Source organism: Vombatus ursinus, unplaced genomic scaffold (genome assembly GCF_900497805.2).
Source record: "Vombatus ursinus unplaced genomic scaffold, bare-nosed wombat genome assembly UNPS02014798.1, whole genome shotgun sequence".
NCBI classification, from domain to species: Eukaryota; Metazoa; Chordata; class Mammalia; order Diprotodontia; family Vombatidae; genus Vombatus; species Vombatus ursinus.
The window spans coordinates 76,357,789-76,375,794 of NW_020954576.1; the positions used below are offsets into that span (position 1 = coordinate 76,357,789).

Here is an 18,006-nt window from a genome sequence, read left to right on the forward strand (position 1 = left end):
CTTCTTTCTTTCTTTCTTTCTTTCTTTCTTTCTTTCTTTCTTTCTTTCTTTCTTTCTTTCTTTCTTTCTTTCTTTCTTTCTTTCTTTCTTTCTTTCTTTCTATATTATAGCATAAGCCCTACCAACCCAAATCTTTCTATAACCAAAGGTGGGGGAACAGAAGGCTTTAGCACATGTGTTGGCAGTCATTTGGGGAGTAATTTTAATTTGGCCCTAAAGCCAAGGCTTCTAGCATCCTTCCCAGTGTCCCCTCTCCAACTCCCTTGGGATGGGAGTTACGTTGGCACAGTAAGATGATAGACTAGATAGGGGCCAAACTCTATCTGTCTTTGCCTCCTCTTGCTTTCTGTTAGGATATATGTGATGGTTGAGAGCATTGGAAGCCACTTGTAGATGACTTTTTAAGTATTAAATCTGTGTGTTTGTTAGCCTATTGTCAGTTTACTTCAGCTAGCCACTTTCTGAAGGACTGTATTCAGAGATTTCCCTCTTGAGGCAAATTATAGTTCCGTAGATGGGAAAACTTCCTAACAATTAGAACAATCTGGAGGTGGGGTAGGGTGGGCTGCCCCAGGAGGCAGGGGCTTCTCCATCATTGGCGGTCTTCAAGAATATATAACCAATTTTAAGGGACATTGAAGAAGGGAGGCCTGATCAGGTAGGGGTCAAACTAGATGGCCTCTTAAGGCTAGCTTCTTGACTGAAGTTCTGTCATTCTATGAGAGATAGTTGTCATTCCTAGCCTACATAATGGGGTCCTCCAGCTATTTGGGAAAGCATTGTAATCAGGCAGAAAGGTCTTGGGGCTGAGTGTTGGGAATCTGGTTCCAGGTTCTGTCATTGACTAGACATGTGACCTTAGAAAAGTCACTTAACCCCTGCAATCTTTTGTTTCTCATCTGTAAAATGAAGGAGCTGAACCAGTTGACCTTTAAAGTCCTTTCAAGCTAAACTACTAAAATTGGGTTAAAGGCAAATTCCATCTCCCATTTCCAATAGAGAGAAGCCTGGTTCTGAAAATAACCACTCATTACACACTTATCTAATGGATCCTAAAATACCATATTTCAAACAAGTTTTTTTATTATTGCTGGTCCTCTGAGCACATTTCAAATGCTGACCACTAAAACCAGGCCATTTCACAGCCCGTTAATGATGACACTAATAACTGTGGGTTTTGTCTGTAAGAGCCCTGATGTGAGCAAGCAAGGAGTAAATTACAGAGCTAACTTTTATGTGCTGGGTTTATTGATCTTCAAGTTTCATGGGAGCCACACCGGCCCTGAGAGCGTGGCAGCCCAGATTACCTTTTCATCTACTTAATTGGGCCACCAGGGTACAGTTAATTTTCAATTTACATTAATAGTAAAACAAAGAAAGTGATGTACCACCTCTGTATCAAAGTAATAGAGACATCAACATGTGCTACCTGGTAATTATAAATATATTATTTTTTTCCTCCCATGGCCATTGAGGATTATATTCCTAATACATGGTGAAGTTCATTATAATTTATCATTGGAAAATCCAAGGACAACAGAAACCCTCAGCGATATAGTATATGGGGATTCTTCCACCATGAACTATCTGGCTCCCTTAATCCAAACTTCCTCCAAAATTCCTTTCTGTGTGTTTCTTCTTAGGTGAAGGTCATGGTTCGCATCTGCTCCACCCTTGCCAGGGACACCTCAGAATCCAGTTCCTTTTTGAAGGTGGATCCAAGGAAGAAGCAAATCACACTCTATGACCCCTTGACTTGTGGAGGGCAGAATGCCTTCCAAAAGAGAGGCAACCAGGTTCCACCCAAGATGTTTGCCTTTGATGCTGTTTTCCCCCAGGATGCATCTCAGGTAGGTGATGCTTTCCTTCTCATGCTAGGAAGACTGTGATGGAGACTGTGGCTGTTGCCATAGGTTGGTTTGTTTTGTTCATTTGTTTTATCAAGGGCCTTCCCCTTCAAAATATTGCCCGTGTGTTTATTTTGCATGTATTTTGCAGCAAGATGTTTGTGTATATGTCTCCCTTAGAGAATATAAGCTCCTTGAGATCAGGAACTATTTTTGCTTTTGTCTTTTTATGCCTGGATCAAATGAGATAATATTTATAAAGTGCCTGGCACATAGTAGGCACTTAATAAATGTTTGTTCCCTTCCTCTAGTGTCTAGGCCAGGATCTGGCACCTAGAAGGTTCTTAATAAATGCTTGTTGATTGACTGATTGGAGGAGGAGGAGCATGGCTTACTTTCTGGGGATCAGTGATAAGAATGAAATAGCAAAGTGACATGTTTAGTGCTTGATGTTGTTTTTTTTTATTAAGCACCTACTATGTGCTCAGCATTATGCTGAGTGCTTTACAAATCATATCTCATTTGATCCTCACAACAACCCTGAGGTAGGTGCCATTATCATCCCCATTTTACAGTTGAGGAAACAGAGGCAAATGACTTAGGTGTCTGAGACTGGATTTGACCTCAGATCTTTCTGACTCTAGGTCTAACTCTCTGACCACTGCACCACCTACTTGCCTTTAAGTTTGTGTCCTGTCCATGCAACTGACTACCTTTGTGACTTTGGTAAAGTCACCACACCTCTTCAAGACTCAGTTTTCTCATCTGCTAAGTACGAATAATAAACCCTGTCCCATCTGCCCCACAAGATTGCTGTGAGGATCAGGCAAGATAATGTATATAAAAGTGAAAGCACTTTATAAACTGTTAGGTGTCATACAGATATGAAGCAATAGTAATATTATTAGCTTATTGACATCATTATTATCAGATGGTTTGACCTTACCTTGAATTTCCAGTACAGCACAGGAATCATGGCCAACAATGTCTTTCATTTCCAGTTAGAGACTCCTGATCATGCCTTCTATGGTTTGGTTCAGGAGTGCTTTCATAGGCAGCCCTGTATTACAAACTCCATTAATTAAAAAGTTGAGCATCCCTTGCATGTGATTTCCCTGAAGAGCTTACCCTGAGAAGACGCAGCCAGCACTCATTGTATGAATACATCCCAAGGTTTCCTTCTCCATCATTTCTCTCTCTCTCTCTCTCTCTCTCTCTCTCTCTCTCTCTCTCTCTCTGTGTGTGTGTGTGTGTGTGTGTGTGTGTGTGTGTGTGTGTGTGGTAGCACCCTGTGGGCTCAGTAATCTAAACCTGACATGGAGTCTAATAAAAGACTAATGAACAAGTTAATTAACACCGCTAAAACTTTTTCAGAGACAAATTTCCATAAGTTAAAAGAACTTTGGAGCAAAGCTTAAATTAAACAGTGGCTATTAATAAGTTTTAGAGTTATTCGAGGAAAAAGAGCCATCTTTACTGCTTATCTTTGTTTATACCACCTGTTTTGTATCAGCATTCACCCACAACAGCACATATTTTACTGGGGCTTGGCTGATCCAAAAAAAAAAAGATTTTGTTTTGTTTTGTTTTTGAATCAGTAGGCTTGGGTTGGAGAGCTAGCTGTGTCAATACCTGCTGTGTATCCTTGGACAAATTATTTAACCTCTCTGGGTCTCAATTTTCTCATTTGTAAAATGGAGATGGTAATACTGATACTACTCATAGGGCTATCATGCCTCTTTCCATCCTGGCTCAGCTCTGAGAGCATGTATATAAATGTGAGATAAAACATGAGTTGAATGTATATTTCTGTTGACTACCAGGTGAATAATCTAAACTATATATTCATACCTACTGGTATTGACAAGAAATGGCAAATCCAAATAGGGATATATGTTAATATCAGTGCTATCTATCTGTCAATCTATTAATACACACACACACACACACACATATATACATACATGCATATATGCATACATATAGTGGTGTATACAAGTCCATTCTCTTATTATATATATATATATAAAACATAGTTTATTCTCTTATTTTATATATACTATATATATTCATCTCTTATATGTAATATATATGCATATATATGTATTTTCTTATTTTTTAACATGTGTGAAACTCTAACTTTGCAGAATTTCAGAGTTGGAAGGGACCTCAGCGGTCACCTCATCCAACTCTCAAATGGATGAGAATTCCTCTGTAACACACCTGAAGAGCCATCATCCAGCTTTAATGCCTCCATCCTTAAATACCTCCAGTGAGGCAGAACTCACTACTTCCCCAAACAGCCCATTACACTGTTATACAGCTCTAATTGCTAGGAAGTTTTTCGCTACATCAAAGCCTAAATTTTCCTCTTTGCAGCTTCTGGTTGTTGCCACTTCTGTCCTCTGGGACCAAGAAGAACAAATCGATTCCTTCTTCCACATGATAGTCTTTCAAATACTCGATGAAAGCTAGCATCTCATCCCCATGCTTCCTGCTTCCCTAACCCCAAGCTTTCTCTTCTCCAGGATAACTTTCCACAATTCCTCCAAAAGATTCTCCCTCATAGGGGATGGTTTGAAGGTCCTTCATCATCTTGGTTGCTGTCTCCTATATATGCTCCAACTTACCCATGTCATTCCTCAACTGTGGTGCCCGGAATTGAACACAGTACCCTAGACCTAGGCAGAGTACAGTGGGATGACCCTATATTATACCTGCAAGCTCTGTGTTTCAATGTAACCTGAGATCACACTTGCTTTCTTGCCTTTGATGTGTATTGAGCTTGTAGTCCATTAAAAACCCCAGATCTTTTTCAGATGCACTGATATCTAACATCTTGTACTTATTAAGTAATTCTTTAACTCAAATATAAGGTTTTACATTTATCTATATAAAATTTCACCTTATTTGATTCAGTCCAAAGTTCTAAACTATCAAGCAAGATCTTTTTGAATTATTATTGGCTTGCAGTGTTTTGGGGTTATTACTCCTAGCTTGATCTGCCAATCTGATCACCAGGAAGGAAAGAAGGAAGGGGAAAAAAAGGAAAGAAGGAAGGAAGATAATAACAATAGCTATCATTTATATTGTGCTTTAGGGTTTACAAAGTGCTTTTTACATATTGTCTCATTTGATTCTAACAAGAATCTGTGGGAGATAACTACTGTTGTAGTTCTAATAAGTGACTTGCCCAAGGTTTCACAGCTAGTAGGTGTTTGAAGCAAGATTTTAATTCAGGTCTTCCAGACTCCAGGTCTGGATATTTTATACACTGTACCACTTCCACATCCCAGTACTCATAGCACAAGGCTAAGTGAAAGCGTGAATGGAAAACTTTAGCCAAAACAACTGCTAGAAAGAATTATGAATTTTACCTTCTCTCACTTCATTTTTTTTTCTTTTTTTCTTTTTTTTTTTAGGCAATTGGGATTAAGTGTCTTGCCCGGGGTCACACAGCTAGTAAGTGTCAAGTGTTTGGTCTGAGGCCAGATTTGAACTCAGGTCCTCCTGACTTCAGGGCTGGTGTTCTATCCACTGCACCACCTAGCTGCCCCTTTCTCTCCCTTCGTAAGAGTTACAGACTCTTCAAAGAGATTCAACTCAAATATGGCTCAAATTCAGCTTCTACTTGTTATTATGGGCTAGTAATAAAAAAATGAATAAGAGATGGTCCCTGGTGTGAAGGGGCACGTATTTGCCTATCTACCTAGATTGCTGCCCAAATGTAACTTATTCCTTACTTTCGTAGACTCTATATCCTAGCCAGATTAGACTATTAGCTATCTCCCAATCTCTTCACACCACATTTGTGCATTTGCACAGGACATTTCCTCATGCCTGGAATATGCTCTCTCCTTACCTTCATCTACTGAAATAGTTCTGTTCCTTTAAGTCTCAGCTCAAATGCCCACCTCCTCCCTGCAGCCCTCCCTCCTGCCACCAGCTGAAAGGAAGCTCTCCCTTCTCAAAGCCTGCCTTTGTCCCATTATACAATACCCTACCTTATACTTCCCTTTGTACATGGTATACCCCTACTGCCATTCATCTAGTACATAGTAAAATCTTTCAGAATGGAGTTGGTGCCATTTTGTATCATCTTTCTGATACATCATAAAAGATTTTGTATCATCTCTTCTTCCTTTTGGTGCTCCTGGCACATAATACTGAGTCGAAGCTAAGCAAGTGAATTTGAATCATGTTTGAGTTGAATCTCTTTGAGGAGTCTGTAACTCTTAGGAACTCAGAGAAGGTAAAATTCATAGTCTTTTCTAGCAGTTATTTTGGCTAAAGCTTTCCCATTCATGTTTTTGCTTAGTATCAGACCTGGAGTCAGGAAGACCCGAGTTAAAATGCTGCCTCTGACACTTACTCAGACCTTAGCACAGTCCCTTGTACATAAAAATAGGGATAGGGACTATACCTGTGATTTCATGGGTGAAGATGAGTTCCTGGTTGATGAAATTCTCCTCTACATATACAGGTCAATACCTTCTCTGCAATCAGTCTTAGATGCCTAAAGTTCCGAGAATTAAGTGGCTTACCAAGGGGGTCTCATGGTCAGTATATGTTAGAAACAAGCTTTGAACCTAGGTTTTCTTGGTTCTGAGGCCAGTTTTCTATCCACGAGACCAAACTGCTTCTCTGCTCTTGTACGTAGCAGGAGCTTAATAAATATTTGTGAAATTGAATTGTAATCTAGTAAGAAAGATAAGAAGTGTACGTAAATAACTATGATGCAAGGCAGAAAGAGATAAGTTCCAAGAGTGCTCTAGAAAAAATACCGTGGGACCATAAAAAGGATTGTTCCTGCCTGAGAGGATCAAGGAAAGCTTTAGGAGAAGGGGCATGCTTATGTGGGCTTTAAAGGATAGACAGGATTTTAACATAGGATATAGATTATGAATAAGGGCATCCTGTCTGGAGGAAACAACATGAACAAAGACCCAAAGGTGGGAAGGAAACAGGTCATTCTCAGGAGAATGTTCCTTGGTCTCTGGGTGGGGTTTTTTTTATTTGATTCTATTTGATTATTCATGTTACCATTCTAAGTCCTTGTCAGGTCATATGGTGAGGTCAATCACTTTGTGGCTGGAAGGATAGATAGATAGATAGATAGATAGATAGATAGATTATTGAGTGATTACTATGAGCCATATACTGTGCTAAGTACAGAGGATTCGTATGCAAGGGCAATCCCTGCCCTCAAGGAGCTTACATTCCAATGGGGGAAGAAGACAACATATAAAAGGGGTTCCAAAAAGGAGAATGAGAATGCATAGTGTGGAGATGGCTTAGTCTGGGGCAAGGGAAGGTGGATGCTCACCCAGCAGAGTCTGGCATCCCAGGGACAGAGTCCAAGGTTCCAGTGAGAGGGAGAATGAGATGATGGCCAAAGGATGTGACCCTAGCTAGGTCACTTAACTTCTCTGGGTCTCAGTTTCCTCATCTTTAAACAAAATGGGTTTGACTCAATGATGTCTAATGTCTCTTTTAACCTTAAATGTATTATCTTCTGATTCTACAGCTAAGGTCCAGCTCTACCCATGGCATTTGTGCCTATAAACTACAATCAGGCAGCTATCTATGACTGTTTTCTTCTGTGACATGGAATAACCATCATAATGATATCATTTATATAAGACTTAAAGGTTTAAAAGTACTTTACACATATTCTCTCATTTGGTCCTTACAAATCTAGGAGGTAGGTGCTATTATTATCTCCATTATACGAATGAGGAAACAGAGAAGTTAAGTGACTTACCCAGGGTCACACAGCTCATAAGTGTCTGAGGCCGGATTTGAACTCAGGTCATACTGAATACAGGCACAGCTGTCTATCAACTGTGCCTCCTAGCTGCTTCTACCCACTCCAAAGTTAGAAGTCTTCAGAAAAGACCTATGAAAGAAAACACATGAAAGGCTGGAGTCAGAAGACTTGAGTTTAAACCTCAGCTCCGCTCTTTACTGTGTGACCCTGGACAAGTCCTTTTCCTTCTCTGGATCTCAATTTGCTTACCTGTAAAACGAAGGACTGGATTAGATGACTTGGGAGGTCCCTTCTCTGATCCTTCCCACCACAAATCCTAGTAGCTTCAATCAGCAAAGGGCTTGAAGCTCACTTCTTGGCACTGGCAAGGAACCACACCCCAATTTCGGAGAAGCCACTTGCCCTAGGTGGAGGTGGAATCTTGAGTAGTCGGGGGAGAGAACAGCTTGTTTTACAGTCCTGTCTGCACGAGAGGAGCCCCTGCCCAGGACCACAAACAGAACTGGAAGTTGTCAGAAATGTGTGTGTATCTGTATTCCACCCCCCCCCCCATTCAGTTTGGGGGAAATTTGGATTTTGGAATACTTAGAATCGTTGTGCCGCCAAGATCCTTGAGCTGAATAACTTTATTCATTGCCAAGGCTGTTGGTTTTTCAGGTTGCCACTGGGAGACACATTGCTCTGATTATGGTAAGTCAGTGAGGGATATTTGTACAGGCGAAGAATGCTTCAATGATGCTCAGAATGTAGTCTTGAAGCATAGAAATGAGAGCTATGGAATCTGGTGAATCATGCTGTTCTCCTGCTCTTGGTAACGACTCAGACACTGTCTGTAGAGATTTCTCCGAGTTTCCAACCCAGTCAATACCAATCCTTAGTACTTGTTGTTAGCCCAGGACTGAATTAGGAATTAGAGGTTGGCTTGGCTGGGGAAGGAGGGAGGTGAAGATGGGAAGGCCATACAGAAACGTGGAAGACTCAGCTCCTTAATTAAGACATTTATCACCTAGTTAGAGAGCACACATGCATGAATGACTGAAGAACACTTATCATGTAATATGCAAACAAGCCCCAATTAATAGTGTCTGGATTGTATCTGTAAGTGTTGAGAGCATGTGGAACAAAGGGAAGGCTCCATTTTTAAAACAGTGAGAGACGGGGATTGGCAAAGAGAAAGCACTCAGAGCCAGATGTCATGCAGGCAAGTCGGTGTTGTAGTTGTGGATAGAGATTTGGAATCTGGAAGATGAGTTCAAATCCTGTTTCAGATATTAACTAGCTGTTTAACTCTGAGTAAGTCACCTAACCTGTCTGCCTCAGTTTCCTCATCTGTAAAATGGGGATAACTTACCTCCCAGGGTTGTTGTGAGTATCAAATTAGTTAAGATATAAAGCACCTTTACCAACTTAAAGTGTTCTATAAGTGTTAGCTGTTACTGTTATTATGCAGATGCCATGAATCTCCTGCTTTTACTGAAACCAGATTATTTTTCAGAATTTGTTTCCTTTATTAGAATGTGAACCTGTACAACTTCATAAATATCATTGCAATTAATCTGCAATAAAGTATGACCATACCCACACTGTAGCTAAGTCAACTGAAATATTAAATATCTTATCTAATCTATTAGATAGCATCCTGGACCCAGAGTCAGTAGGATCTGAGTTCAAATTCAGCCTTAGGCACTTACTATCTCTGTGGCCCTGGGCCAGTCACTTCACCTGTTTGGCTTCAGTTTTTTCATCTGTAAAATGGGTATCACCACAGTGGAAAGAGCACTGTCCCTGAACTCAGGAAGACCTGAGTTCAAATATGGTCTCAGACGCTTATTAGGTGTTTATTGGACAAATCACTTCACTTTTACTTACCTCAGTTTCCTCACCTTTAAAATGGGGCATCTACCTCTCAGGTTTGTTGTAAGAATCAAATGAGATAATATTTGTGAAATCCTTAGCACAGAGCCTAGTACCTAGTAGGCACTATATAAATACTAGCTATTATCTGTGAGACTCAGAATGGGTGACATTTCTAAAAAGGAACTTTTGGACTCTAGTTTTTAGGATCATAGATAAAGAATTGGAAGGGGGCAGCTAGGTGGCGCAGTGGATAGAGTACCAACCTTGAAGTCAAGAGGACTTGAGTTCAAATCTGGCCTCAGACCAAACACTTGACCTTTACTAGCTGTGTGACCCTGGGCAAGTCACTTAACCACAATTGCCTTAAAAAAAAAAAAAAGAAAGAAATGGAAGGGATTTCAGAAGTCATCTCATCCAACCTTCCCATTTTAGAGATGAGGAAATTGAATTCAGGAGCACTATAGAGGTTATCGTTGTTGTTCAGTCATTTCAGTCATGTCCAATTCTTTGTGACCCATTTTGAGGTTTTCTCGACAAAGACACTGGAGAGGTTTGCCATTTCCTTCTGCAGCTCATTTTACACACAAGGAAACTGAAGCAAAGTGACTTGCCCAGGGTCACACAGCTAGGAGGTATCTGAGGCCAGATTTGAACTCAAGTCTTCCTGACTCCAGGGTTGGTGTTCTATCCACTATGCCACCTAGCTGCTAAAGCATAGAGGTTAAGGGATTTTTTTTTAATTTGGTTAGTGCTGACAGAACCATTTGCATCAAATATTATTGGGGGGAGGGGTACAGAATTGTGATCAGTGGCAGTGCACACACAGTTCAGTCTAATGCTTAGAGGGGATTCCTTAAGGCTGATACTGTCTGCTTCACAGGTCAAATCAGTTTAACTTGACAAATACCTATTAAGTATCTACTTTGTACAAGGAAGACACTGTACTAAGCACTGGGGATACAGAGATGAAAGTCCAGTAGAAATATGCTAATAGGGACAGTTAGGTGGCGCAATTGATAGAGCACCGGCCCTGGATTCAGGAGGACCTGAGTTCAAATCCAGCCAGACACATAACACTTACTAGCTGTGTGACCCTGGGCAAGTCACTTAACCCCATTGCCTAACCAAAAAAAAAGAAAAAAAGAAAAAGAAAGATGCTAATAGGAAGTTGGTTTGGAGTTCATCTGTGTTAACATACATCATGTCATATAATGCAACAGAAAGATTCTAGTAGGATTTTAAACAGATTCAAGAATTCTTTGGTAGCAGAATCCAGACAATTGGGAATGAGTGAGTAAGAATAGCAGTATAGCGAGATCATGCTTACTTATACAAATTTTCAAATAAATTTTTGTTTTTCTGTTTTGTTTTTACACCACCTATTTTCCCCAATATAACTCCCCCTCCTCACCCTCCCAGAGAATCGTCCCCTTACAATACAGAATTAAAAGAGGAGGCGGAGTGGAAAGTTTAGCAGAGCAACACATTGAAAAAGTTGGACATTGTACGCATTGTTCAACACCCATAGCCCCCTCCTAGGCAAAGAAGGGGGAGGGAATACATTCTCACATCTCTTCTTTAAGTTCACACGTAGACATTATCATTTCATCACAATCAGTTTTGATTGTTTTACTGCTGTCTTTCTATTTACATTGTTGTAGTCATTGCATAGGCAGCTGGGTGGTGCAGTGGATAGAGCGCTAGGAGTGGAGTCAGGAAGACCTGAGTTAAAATCTGGCCTCACTATAAAAACGTGCATGCCCTTTGACCCAGCTAATAGCACTTCTAGGGCTATATCCCAGAGAGATCATACAAATGGGAAAAGGACCCACATGTACAAAAATATTTATAGCAGCTCTTTTTGTGGTGGCAAAGAATTGGAAATTGAGAGGATGCCCGTCAATTGGGGAATGGCTGAACAAGTTGTGCTGTATGAATGTAATGGAATACTACTGGGCTATAAGAAATGATGAGCAGGCAGACTTCAGAAAAACCTGGAAAGACTTGTATGGACTGATGCTGAGTGAAGTGAGCAAAACCAAGAGAACGTTGTACACAGTAGCAGCCACGTTGTGCGATGACTAATATTGATAGACATAACGCTTCTTAGCAATAAAAGGATCTAAGACATCTCCAAAGGCCTCGTGATGGAAAATGCTATCCACAAAGAAGAAAGAACTATGGAGTTTGAATGCAGATTGAAGCATACTGTTTGCTATTTTTTTCTTCTGTTGTGTTTTGTTTCCTCTTTCTGGTGGTTCCTCCTATAGGTTCTAATTCTTACTTACAACATCACTAATGTGAAAATACCTTTAATAGGAGTATATATGTATAGCCTATATCAGATTGCATGCTGTCTTGGGGAGGGAGGAGGGAAGGGAGGGGGAGAAAAATTTAAAACTCAGAGCTTATGGAAGTGATTGTTGATAATTCAAAATAAATAAATTTAAAAAAAGAAAGAAGAAAAAAATTTTAAAAATCTTAGAGAGTTGCCCCCCCCAAAAAAAATTTGGCCTCAGACACCTACTAGTTGTATGACCCTGGGCAAGTCATTTAACCTCTGTTTGCCTTAATCCACTGGAAAAGGAAATGGCAAAACCACTCTAGTATCTTTGCCAAGCATGGTCCATGGGGACCAGACTGTGCAACTGAACAAGAAGTCGTTGTATATGTTGTTTTCCTGGTTCTGCTTATTTCAATCGTTAATGAATAAACATTTATTAAGTATTTACTCTGTGCCAGGCACTTTGCTAAGTGTTGGGGATGCAAAGAGGCAAAAGATGGCCCCTGCCCTCAAGGAGCTTACAATCTAGTTTGGGAGACAGCAAAGCAAGCTATGTACAGGATGAACAGGAAATAATAGAGGGAAGGCTCTGGAATTAACAGAGGCTGGGAAAGACTTCCTATAGAACATGAGATTTTAGTTAGGATTTAAAGGAAGCCAGAGGGGAGTAGGGAGAGTGTTCCAGGGATGGGGGACAACTTTGCATCAGTTCACGTTTTCCCTTGATTCTCTGTTGTCATCATTTTCACCATTTCTTATAAACAAGTGTTACTCCATTACACTCATGTACCACAACTTGCCTCATCATTTTATGTATTCAGTATGAATGGTGACATGGCCGGTGTCACTGTATTGTGCCCTCACTTTTCCTACTGTGCTTATTACAGGCTGAAGTGTGTGCTGGAACTGTGGCAGAAGTGATCCAATCCGTGGTCAATGGAGCTGATGGCTGTGTGTTCTGTTTTGGTCATGCCAAGCTCGGTCAGTATTCATTTCCTTGGTCAGTGTTGCCTGTGGGAGTCTTCCTATCATCATCATTCTAGCACTAGAGTGGAAATTCATCACTCAGAAACCATAATGAGAGAGAGCCTGGAAATGCCTTTCTCTAGCTTTTATTAAGGTTTTGCATTGATCAACTATATGATTTTAAAAATTGTAATTCATCATAGGTTACCAATCCCTTTATCAAGGAAAGGACTTCCAGTGTAATAATCACAAAATCTTGGAGCTGGAAGTCACTTTAGAGACCAATGCTTGCCATGATAGGAATCTGCTCTACAACATGTGAAAAGTGGCCGATGTTAAAATAGTAAGACAAGAGGGAAAAAAAATAGGAATAGTGATTATGTAATCTGCCAATCTGATAAGCATGCCATCTCTACTTTCAAGATGGGAAACGGTATAGGGCCAAGCACAAAATCCTGGGACCTTCCATTATGGACCTCCTCCAAGTTGTCATTGACCCATTAGTTTGGGTCTGCTCATTTAGCCAGTTTGGAATCGATCTAACTACCTGTAGACCATATCTCTTCATCTTGTCAGCAGGACTGTTATGAGAGATTTCATGAAATGATTTACTGGAATTGAGGCATAACTGTGAACTCAGTTATCCTCTATTATTCTAGATTAAAGATCAGCCCAGGAAATAAACAAAACATTGCACATTTTCTTAGGGGGAGAGTTACCAGGAAAGCAAATAAAATCTTTTACTCTTTATGAAGACAGCAGGTGAATATGAAAGCTCTGGAGGAACATCCCCATTCCCACCCATCCCAGTTTATTTGGCCCTTTCCTTTGTCAACAAGCTCCTGGAATACACTGGGACAATCTAACCCTTATGACGTTCTCTGACTGCAGAGAAACCAGAGTATGCCAAACATGAAGGTTTAAGCATTTCCTAACAAGAGTGTCCCATGGACGCTGAGAGGGAGGGCACAAAGGTTCAAAATAAAGAGAGTTTGCTTCTGTAACCTCCATTTTAAGGAAGGTACCCAGGCTAGTCATGTCCACTCCTTCATTCCCCTGTAGACTCTTCTCCTGACACTCTTCCTACTTTCTCTCTCCCCCAACCCTCATTAGAATGTAAGCTTCTTGAGGGCAAGGATTGACTTTCTTTTTGTTTGTATCTGTATTCCCAGAATTTAGCACAGTTCCTCTCACATTCCTAGCACATGCTTCTTGACTTGAGGCATCAAATGTCCTTCTGTACCCTCTTAAGCCACTCCAATGTACATATCCCTTTGCTCACAACAGTTATCAAACCTGAAGGAAACAGCAAGACACTGAAACAGAAGCTCTGCAGACCCCTCCCTTACTTAAATCTTGGACGCTGGCATGAGACAGTTTTTCTTGGCAATGCCTCATTAATCCTGACTTGCCATCATCTGTTCACCAGGCCATACTACCTGTGCTCAGTTGGGTGGTGATTTGGGGAGTGGACAAATGCTCATTGGAGTGCTGTTAGGAGTCCCAAGACACGTACCGGGAACGCCTTCCACACAGGCAGTGAAGATCTGGGAGGGCTTAGGCAGGCATGAATTCCAGCCCTAGATGAAAAACTCCCTTCATCTCTGGGCTACCCTCTCTTTTCTCCCTCCTTGATCTCTCACCAAAGCAGAGATCCCGATTTCTATAGAAAATGCTTGTGCTGTTAAAATATACACCACATTTAACAGGAGTAAGGATGTAAAGTGTAAATAGGTATGTTTAATCTTTGGGGTGCCTATAAAGAGGGCTGTGATTGTGATGGCTGGCTTGGGAGTCCTGTGTCTCTGCTCTATGTGAAGCAATACAGAAACCGTCACATCGTATATAATATTTTAGGAACTTGGGGTTAAATTTTATCACTTGTCTGTGCTCTTGTATTCCTTATAGAAGCCATTTTATAAATGAAGCTGGGGATTTTCTCTTTGGAAACCACTCCAAATGTATCATTTGCCAGCCAGAGATTTAAAACACTTCACTTTTTCCTCCTGTCTTTTGTTTTTGTTCCCCTCATCATTTTGGCTTCCTTCTCCTCCTTCCTCCTGCCTAATAGTCACCTTTTCTTCCCTTCTGCAATAAATACCTCACTATATTTCCCAGTCCACTTAAAATGAAGCTTCTCTTTAGAGAAGTAGATGTATGGTGGCCTTCCTTAAATTCTCAAGTTGGTCTCATCTTTCTCCCTCTCTGGTCTGCACAGGAAAATCCTACACCATGATTGGGAAGGATGATTCCATGCAGAACCTTGGCATCATCCCCTGTGCCATCTCCTGGCTCTTCAAGCTGATTAACGAACGCAAAGAGAAGACAGGAGCCCGTTTCTCCGTCCGGATCTCTGCTGTCGAAGTGTGGGGGAAGGAAGAGAACCTGCGGGACCTGCTGTCAGAGGTGGCCACAGGCAGTTTGCAGGATGGCCAGTCCCCTGGCGTGTACCTTTGTGAAGACCCCATCTGTGGCATGCAGGTGACTGAGCCTGGAGCTTCCCCCTGCCCAGAGTGGGCGACTGATTTCCACCTTGGAGACTCGGGGGCACTTCCACCCATGAATTACTCAAAATGTAAACTGGATAGGGTTAGAAGTGTTTACTTTAAAGTGGCCTGGAACTTTATAGCCTGCAGCTGTGGGGCCATCTGCTCCACTAACCTAAATATTTGTACCTTCAATCTCACTGACAATGAGCAGGGACTACAATTGTTGGAACACTAGGGGCAAGTTTAATTCACCTTCTCTCCCCATCCACCCACCCCCACACACACTTTTCTAAAAAATATGATTCTTCTTTTGTTTAACAACAAACTGAAATATTTACAGCATGGCACAAATAGCTGCAGCCATTGCTGGGCCGTTTATAGCTTCATAAACTATGTTCCTGGCACTTGCCTAGAGCACGATTAGTATTGCTGTAGGAAGAACTAATAACCACTTTATAATTAGAGCCAAGACATAATTGCCAGACCTGGGGAAGCCAAGAATAGCTCCAGTTCTCTTCAAGATGAAACCCCAGGGGGCTCACATTTCTCTCTGACCACCCTAACAGTATAGCAAAGGCAGATCCCTAGAGCTCCCTGGTGCATTTCCAACAAGCTGATAGAAACCTTGTGACTATACCCAATTTGCCGATTGGAGAGCCCCCTCTCTTTAATGAGGTAATCAGGTTGACAGATGCATGCGTTTCTTTAAAAAAAAACAAAAACAAAAACAAAAAAAAAAAAGACTCAGGTATCAACTTGATCCAAAGCATCAGCTATGGAAGATAGAGATAGTGATGGTGAGGACCCATTCCACGCACCTAAGGAATAGGGTAACAAAGACAAGGAAGCAGAATAAAATAGGATAAGATTAGAGTGGTGTAGTTTTGTTTTTTTTTTTTAATTGTTTGGTTTTTTTTTTAATTGAGTAGCATAGTTTGACTAAAGAGAATTTTGAATGCTGCTAAGGAGTTGACGTTTTCTTTGGGCACTAGGGAGCCACTGATGGTTTTTGAGCAACAATTCCCTTGTATTGGGAAAATTACTTTGAAAGTCTTTCATAGAATGGATTGATGAAGGGGAAAATGCAGTCAGGGTGACCACCAGTTGGGAGGCTATTCAGTGGTCTAGGATGGAGGTGATGATGGACTATGCTTGGTGCCATAGAAAGATGGAAGAAAGGAGAGCTGCAAATGAGAGGTTCTTAATGACCTTGGTAGGACTTGGCAATTGATTAGATATGGGGGCTGAAGGAGAGGGAAGAATTCTGGTTTCAAATCTAAATGAATGGGGAAAAAACAGGAAATTTAGGAGGAGGAAAATTGAGAAGAAAATTGGATGTTTTTTATGTGATAGAATCTGTACTGTTTTAGTAGTAATTCTTGTTCAGAGCTTCCTTGAGCTTTCAAGTATACTAAAACCTCAATTCACTGGCAAACTCAGGGTACTTGGTTTAATTGAATTTTTTGGTTAACTTAAGGTCAAGCAATAAACCCTCTTGATTTTAACACGTGAAAATTTTTTTTCTAAAATGTATGTCTATTTCCCTGCTTTAGTAATTAATTGCAATATAGTTCACATAAATGAGTCTTTCTTAGATAATTGATATTGCTTCAGAGTCATATTATTATTATTGATTCTTTTTGAAGGATAGTACAGCTATAGCAGTAGAAAGTGGAGATTAGACAGAATTTATAGCAGTCCCTGGACATATCCTGGGAATTATTTTGTTTTTTGATATTCACTTTCTTTCCTATTTGAAGTGGAGTAGAGGAAAAATGATCATTTTCTGAGGGTTCTGGTTAATCAGGGTTTAACTATTCTTGGTATATTTACTCCAGAGATGGGGATAAGCTGGGTGTTGTATTCTGATTTGTCATTTCATAAATATATTCCAAGTATGATTTGAGAATCCTGAAAACAACCAAAAAAGCTTAACCTTAAAATGATTTGATTTAAACAGTTGCATTAGCCTTCTACCCCACCTTATTTTTGTTTATTGGGATTAGTAAGGAAGCTTAAAGTTGGCTTGAACAAAATAATAGGGGAAAAGTCACAGAGTCCAAAGCTTCAGCCTTTCTAGTCAAAACTGGCCAGGTGCTTGATCTTGGGGACATCAACACTGTCAACTTTGGAATCATGCTGGCTCACACCCTACAGTCCCTTCTCAAAACAATAGAATTTTTGAAGGAAGATGCAGCCATATCCCAAGTGTTGTCATAGGTAAACATCACCACCTCCTCCCTCCCCCAGTACAGGGTGACTTATTAGTCTTCTGCAGAGATAAGACAGATCAGCTGTTCTCACCTGAACCCTTCGCTTTTCACACCTGTTATACCACAAGTTCATTTTTTTTTTTGGGGGGGGTGTTGCAGTTAAGACTAAAAGGTGTAAATACCTGCTTCATTTGAAAGATGTGGCAGGGTGAACAAGAGCCAGCGGGATTACACAATAGAACTCCCATTTCATAAAATAGGGACAGATAGAGAGAGTGAAGAGGTGAAGATGACTCAAAGGTTATGAACCTGTGTGACAAGTTCTAGAGAGATGCAGGGAAGTTTGGAAGTAGGTAGGTTTTGGGAGAAAGCATGAGTTCTGTTTTTGAAATGTTAAGTTTGAATGCCTTCAGGACATCTAACTTGAAAGAGCCAATAAACTGTTGTGATAGAAGAGTAGAGAGGTCAGGAGAGAGACTAGGTCTATTTATATAGATTTGGTAGTCATGTGGATAGAGAAGACAATTGAACCAATGGGATCTGATGAACTCATCAAGAGAGAGAGTATAAAAAGAAATGA

General features: G+C 40.6%; 1 protein-coding gene across 1 annotated transcript in view; it reads left to right on the top strand.

The window, feature by feature from the left end:
• LOC114049740 (kinesin-like protein KIF26B) overlaps positions 1–18,006 on the top strand; it is a 605,544-nt gene that overhangs the window by 493,735 nt on the left and 93,803 nt on the right. Inside the window, exons 6-8 of the mRNA XM_027871128.1 lie at positions 1,644–1,850; positions 12,646–12,739; positions 14,943–15,205. Coding sequence (XP_027726929.1) covers positions 1,644–1,850; positions 12,646–12,739; positions 14,943–15,205 — 564 coding nt within the window. The remainder of the gene's footprint in view (positions 1–1,643; positions 1,851–12,645; positions 12,740–14,942; positions 15,206–18,006) is intronic.